At 47.3% G+C, this 6,000-nt stretch overlaps 1 protein-coding gene across 1 annotated transcript in view; it reads right to left on the bottom strand.

Moving 5' to 3' along the window:
* Positions 1 to 2: 2 nt before the first annotated feature.
* The window catches only part of pih1d2 (PIH1 domain containing 2), a gene marked incomplete at its 3' end in the record, with an annotated part of 29,548 nt that continues 23,550 nt past the window's right edge, over positions 3 to 6,000 (bottom strand). Inside the window, exon 5 of the mRNA XM_063038184.1 lies at positions 3 to 71. Within this exon, the coding sequence (XP_062894254.1) occupies positions 3 to 71 (69 nt within the window). The remainder of the gene's footprint in view (positions 72 to 6,000) is intronic.

Genomic DNA, 6,000 nt, shown 5'->3' with positions numbered 1-6,000 from the left:
TCCTCGCTGATGGGGTCAGGTAGGTCAAGTTGCAGTCTGTACTTGTCGGGGACGTCGATAACCACGTCATCCTGCACCGGAGAAATGAACAGTCCAAATCTACTGTACTTCTACGTAAACGTTAATTTAGATTATGAGGATACTCTGTCCTCGTTTATTGTCATTTAGAAATGTATGCATTAAAAAATGATACAACGTTCCTCCAGAATGATATCACAAAACACAGGACAAACCAAGACTAAAACTGACAAAACTACATAATTATAACACATAGTTACAACAGTGCAAAGCAATACCATAATTTTAATTTTAAATAATCAGCTCGAATTACGTTATTTAGCCAACTCCGCACTGTATCCGCTAAATATTAACCCTAACCTAATCATGGGACAATTTACAATGACCAATTAACCTAGCCGGTACACAGAGAAACATAGAAAACCTACAGCACAATACAGGCCCTTTGGCCCACAATGCTGTGCAGAACATGTACTTAGAAATTACCTTGGGTTACCCATAGCCCTCTATTTTTCTAAGCTCCATGTACCTAACCAGGAGTCTCTTGAAAGACCCTATCGTATCCGCCTCCACCACCATTGCCGGCAGCCCATTCCACGCACTCACCACTCTCTGCGTAAAAAACTTACCCCTGACATCTCCTCTCTACCGACTTCCAAGCACCGTAAAACTGCCCCCTCTCGTGTTAGCTGTTTCTGCCCTGGGAAAAAGCCTCTGACTATCCACACGATCAATGCCTCTCATTATCTCAGGTCACCTCTCATCCTCCGTCACTCCAAGGAGAAAAGGCCGAGTTCACTCAGCCTATTCTCATGAGGCATGCTCCCCAATCCAGGCAACATCCTTGTAAATCCCCTCTGCACTTTCTCAATAGTTATCAACATCCTTCCTGTAGTGAGGCGACCAGAGAGCACAGTACTCCAAGTGGGGTCTGACCAGGGTCCTATACAGCTGCAACATTACCTCTCGGCTCCTAAATTCAATCCCAGGAACAGGGAGATAGGGGATCTGAATGTGTGGCTGAGGAGCTGGTGCGGGGAGCAGGGATTTTGATTCTTGGACCACTGGGATCTGTTTTGGGGTAAGGATGAATTGTACAGAAGGGACGGGTTGCACCTTAACAGGCGGGGGACCAGAGTTCTGGCAGGCAGGTTTGCCACTGCTACACGGGTGTGTTTAAACTAAATCGTGGGGGGGAACGGGATGAACGGGAAATAAGAGAATGGAGTTAAAGGGAAAGAGAGAATAAGGAAAGTTAAGACAGACAACAGAATTAACGGGGCAGAAAGCTCAGGAAGGGATCGGAGAGAATGGCCAAGTGCAATAGGAATCGATGTGAAAGGTGAGGGGAGTACTGTAATGAATTAAAAGTATTATATACGAATGCACAAAGTATAAAATAAAGTGGATGAGCTTGAGGCTCAGTTGGAAATTGGCAAGTATGACGTTGTAGGAATAACAGAGACATGGCTGCAAGAGGACCAGGGCTGGGAAATGAATATTCAAGGATATACGTCCTATCAAAAGGACAGACAGGTGGGCAGGGGGGGTGGGGTGGCTCTGTTGGTGAGGAATGAAATTCAGTCCCTCGCGAGGGGGGACATAGAATCAGGAGATGTAGAGTCAGTATGGATAGAACTGAGAAACTGTAGGGGCAAAAAGACCCTGATGGGAGTTATCTACAGGCCCCCAAACAGTAGCATAGATATAGGGTGCAAGTTGAATCAAGAGTTAAAATTGGCATGTCGCAAAGGTAATACTACGGTTGTTATGGGGGATTTCAACATGCAGGTAGACTGGTCCAGACCCCAAGAAAGGGAGTTTGTGGAGTCCCTCCGAGATGGATTCTTAGAGCAGTTTGTACTAGAGCATACCAGGGAGAAGGCAATTCTGGATCTAGTGTTGTGTAATGAACTGGATTTGATAAGGGAACTCGAGGTAAAGGATCCATTAGGAGGTAGTGACCATAATATGATAAGTTTTAATCTACAATTTGAGAGGGAGAAGGGAGGATCGGAAGTGTCAGTATTACAGTTGATCAAAGGGGACTATGGAGCCATGAGGGAGGAGCTGGCCAAAGTTGACTGGAAAGATACCCTAGCAGGGATGACAGTGGAACAACAATGGCAGGTATTTCTGGGAATAATGCAGAAGGTGCAGGATCAGTTTCATTCCAAAGAGGAAGAAGGATTCTAAGGGGAGTAAGGGGAGGCCGTGGATGACAAGGGAAGTCAAGGACAGTATAAAAATAAAAGAGAAGAAGTATAACATAGCAAAGACGAGTGTGAAGCCGGAGGATTGGGAAACTTTTCAAGAGCAACAGAGGGTAACTAAAAAGGCAATACAGGGAGAAAAGATGAGATACGAAGGCAAGCTAGCCAAGAATATAGAGGAGGATAGCAAAAGCTTCTTTCGGTATGTGAAGAGGAAAAAATTAGTTAGGACCAAAGTTGGGCCCTTGAAGACAGAAACGGGTGCATTTATTAAGGGGAACAAGGAAATGGCAGACGAGTTGAACAGGTACTTTGGATCTGTCTTCACTAGGGAAGACACAAAGAATCTCCCAGATGTAATAGTGGCCGGAGGACCTAGGGTAACGGAGGAACTGAAGGAGATTCACATTAGGCAGAAAATGGTGTTGGATAGACTGATGGGACTGAAGGCTGGTAAATCCCCAGGGCCTGATGGTCTGTACCCCAGGGTACTTGAGGTGGCTCTAGAAATCGTCGACGCATTGGTAATTATTTTCCAATGTTCTACAGATTCAGGATCAGTTCCTGTGGATTGGAGGGTAGCTAATGTTATCCCACTTTTTAAGAAAGGAGGGAGAGAGAAACAGGGAATTATAGACCAGTTAGCCTGACATCAGTGGTGGGGAAGATGCTGGAGTCAATTATAAAGGATGAAATTACGACACATTTGCATGGCAGTAACAGGATCAGTCCGAGTCAGCATGGATTTACGAAGGGGAAATCATGTTTGACTAATCTTCTGGAACTTTTTGAGGATGTAACTATGAAAATGGACAAGGGACAGCCAGTGGATGTAGTGTACCTGGACTTTCAGAAAGCCTTTGATAAAGTCCCACATAGGTTAGTGGGCAAAATTAGAGCACATGGTATAGGGGGTAGGGTACTGACATGGATAGAAAATTGGTTGGCAGACAGGAAACAACGAGTAGGGGTTAACAGGTCCCTTTCAGAATGGCAGGCGGCGACGAGTGGGGTACCGCAAGGCTCGGTGCTGGGACCGCAGTTATTTACAATATACATTAATGATTTAAAACTAACATTAGCAAATTTGCAGATGACACAAAGCTGGGTGGCAGTGTGAAGTGTGCGGAGGATGTTGAGATAATGCAGGATGACTTGGACAGGTTGGGTGAGTGGGCAGATGCGTGGCAGATGCAGTTTAATGTGGATAAATGTGAGGTTATCCACTTTGGTGGCAAGAACAGGAAGGCAGATTACTATCTGAATGGTGTCAAGTTAGGAAAAGGGGAAGTACAACGAGATCTGGGTGTCTTGTTCATCAGTCACTGAAAGTAAGCATGCAGGTACAGCAGGCAGTGAAGAAAGCTAATGGCATGTTGGCCTTCATAACAAGGGGAGTTGAGTATAGGAGCAAAGAGGTCCTTCTGCGGTTGTACAGGGCCCTGGTGAGACCACATCTGGAGTATTGTGTGCAGTTTTGGTCTCCAAAATTGAGGAAGGACATTCTAGCTATTGAGGGAGTGCAGCGTAGGTTCACGAGGTTAATTCCCGGGATGGCGGGACTGTCATATGTCGAAAGATTGGAGCGACTGGGCTTGTATACACTGGAATTTAGAAGGATGAGAGGGGATCTGATTGAAACATATAAGATTATTAAGGGATTGGACACGCTAGAGGCAGGAAACATGTTCCCGATGTTGGGGGAGTCCAGAACCAGAGGCCACAGTTTACGAATAAGAGGTAGGCCATTTAGAACGGAGTTGAGGAAAAACTTTTTCACACAGAGAGTTGTGGATCTGTGGAATGCTCTGCCTCAGAAGGCAGTGGAGGCCAATTCTCTGGATTCTTTCAAGAAAGAGTTAGAACTCTTAAAGATAGCGGAGTGAAGGGATATGGGGAGAAGGCAGGAACTGGATACTGATTGTGGATGATCAGCCATGATCACAGTGAATGACGGTGCTGGCTCGAAGGGCTGAATGGCCTGCTCCTGCGCCTATTGTCTATTGTACGTCTGTAGACTGTGGGGAGAAACTGGAACACCCAGAGGAAAAACCCACAGAGAGACTGTACAGAGATTCCTTACTGAATATCGCCGGAATTGAACTTTGGACTCTGGAACGCCCCAAGCTGTAATTGCTCCCATAAGTTAGTTCCTCTTCAATTACTTTTATAGAACTAGAAGCAACTTTCTGGCTGGTGGGTCCAGGCGATGATGTGACAGTAATATCCCCTCACTAATACCCCTTCTACCTGCGTCGGAAGGAGACATTACGGACCACCGAGTGCCCACCTTTCGAACAGAACACACACTTTCCTACTGTGATATAAAAATCATAAATTTTAAAAATAATTAAAAACACTAACTTGTTGATCACTTTTATAAATCACAACCCGAATTACTCACTGGTTGTCCAATCCGACCACAATTTTCTTTTGGGACCTGGAGTGAGTCTGTGTCCCACTGAAGACACAGGAAGTGGGAAGTCCTGAGCACCAGACTCCGGGAACGCCTCTTCCCCACCCTGCTGTCGAGACGCCTGAGCTGTTCACCTCTCCCACAACGTGAACCCCGCCCCCACCCTCAGCTACTCTTCGCCGTTCCTTTCTGCAGTATTTCGGGCCGTACAGCACTAGTCGTCTCGTACTCGTCGCAGTATTCGTTGATGTAGTTCTATTCTGTAGGAGGTCGAATAGTTCAGCACAGAAACAGGCCCCTCGGCCCACAGTGCTGTGCTGTACTGTACCAGCCATGAAGTAAATCAAAAACGTCCGTACCCCTCCTACCTACACATCCCTCCACCCTCCTCGCATCCATGTGCCGATCTGAACCTCTCCCAAAAGCCCCGAATGTGTTTGCCTCTACCACCACACAAGGCAGTGCATTCTGGGTCTCCACCGTGCTCTGAGTAAAACAAAACTTACCCCTCACCCCCTGGTGTTAGACGTTCCGGGCCTGAGAAACAGATACTCCCTGTGCACTCAACCTCTGCCTCTCATAGTCCGATAAACCTCAATCAGATCTCCCCTCACCCCCTGGTGTTAGACGTTCCGGGCCTGGGAAACAGATACTCCCTGTCCGCTCTATATCAGCCTCTCATAGTCCGATAAACCTCGATCAGATCTCCCCCTCACCCCCTGGTGTTAGACGTTCCGGCCCTGGGCAACAGATACTCCCTGTCCACTCTATCTCTGCCTCTCATAGTCTGATAAACTTCGATCAGATCTCCCCTCACCCTCTCGTGTTAGACGTTCCGGCCCTGGGCAACAGATACTCCCAGTCCACTCTATCTCTGCCTCTCATAGTCCGATAAACCTCGATCAGATCTCCCTCTCACCCCCTGGTGTCAGATGTTCTGGCCCTGGGAAACAGATACTCCCTGTCCACTCTATCTCTGCCTCTCATAGTCCGATAAACCTCGATCAGATCTCCCCTCACCCTCTGGTGTTAGACGTTCCGGCCCTGGGCAACAGATACTCCCAGTCCACTCTATCTCTGCCTCTCATAGTCCGATAAACCTCGATCAGATCTCCCCTCACCCCCTGGTGTCAGACGTTCTGGCCCTGGGAAACAGATACTCCCTGTGCACTCTATCTCTGCCTCTCATAGTCCGATAAACCTCGATCAGATCTCCCCTCACCCTCTCGTGTTAGACGTTCCGGCCCTGGGCAACAGATACTCCCTGTGCACTCTATCTCTGCCTCTCATAGTCCGATAAACCTCAATCAGATCTCCCCTCACCCTCTGGTGTTAAACGTTCCGGCCCTGGGC

The sequence above is a fragment of the Mobula hypostoma genome, chromosome X2 (genome assembly GCF_963921235.1).
Source record: "Mobula hypostoma chromosome X2, sMobHyp1.1, whole genome shotgun sequence".
Lineage (NCBI taxonomy): Eukaryota > Metazoa > Chordata > Chondrichthyes > Myliobatiformes > Myliobatidae > Mobula > Mobula hypostoma.
This window is presented reverse-complemented; position numbering and strand designations above follow the sequence as displayed.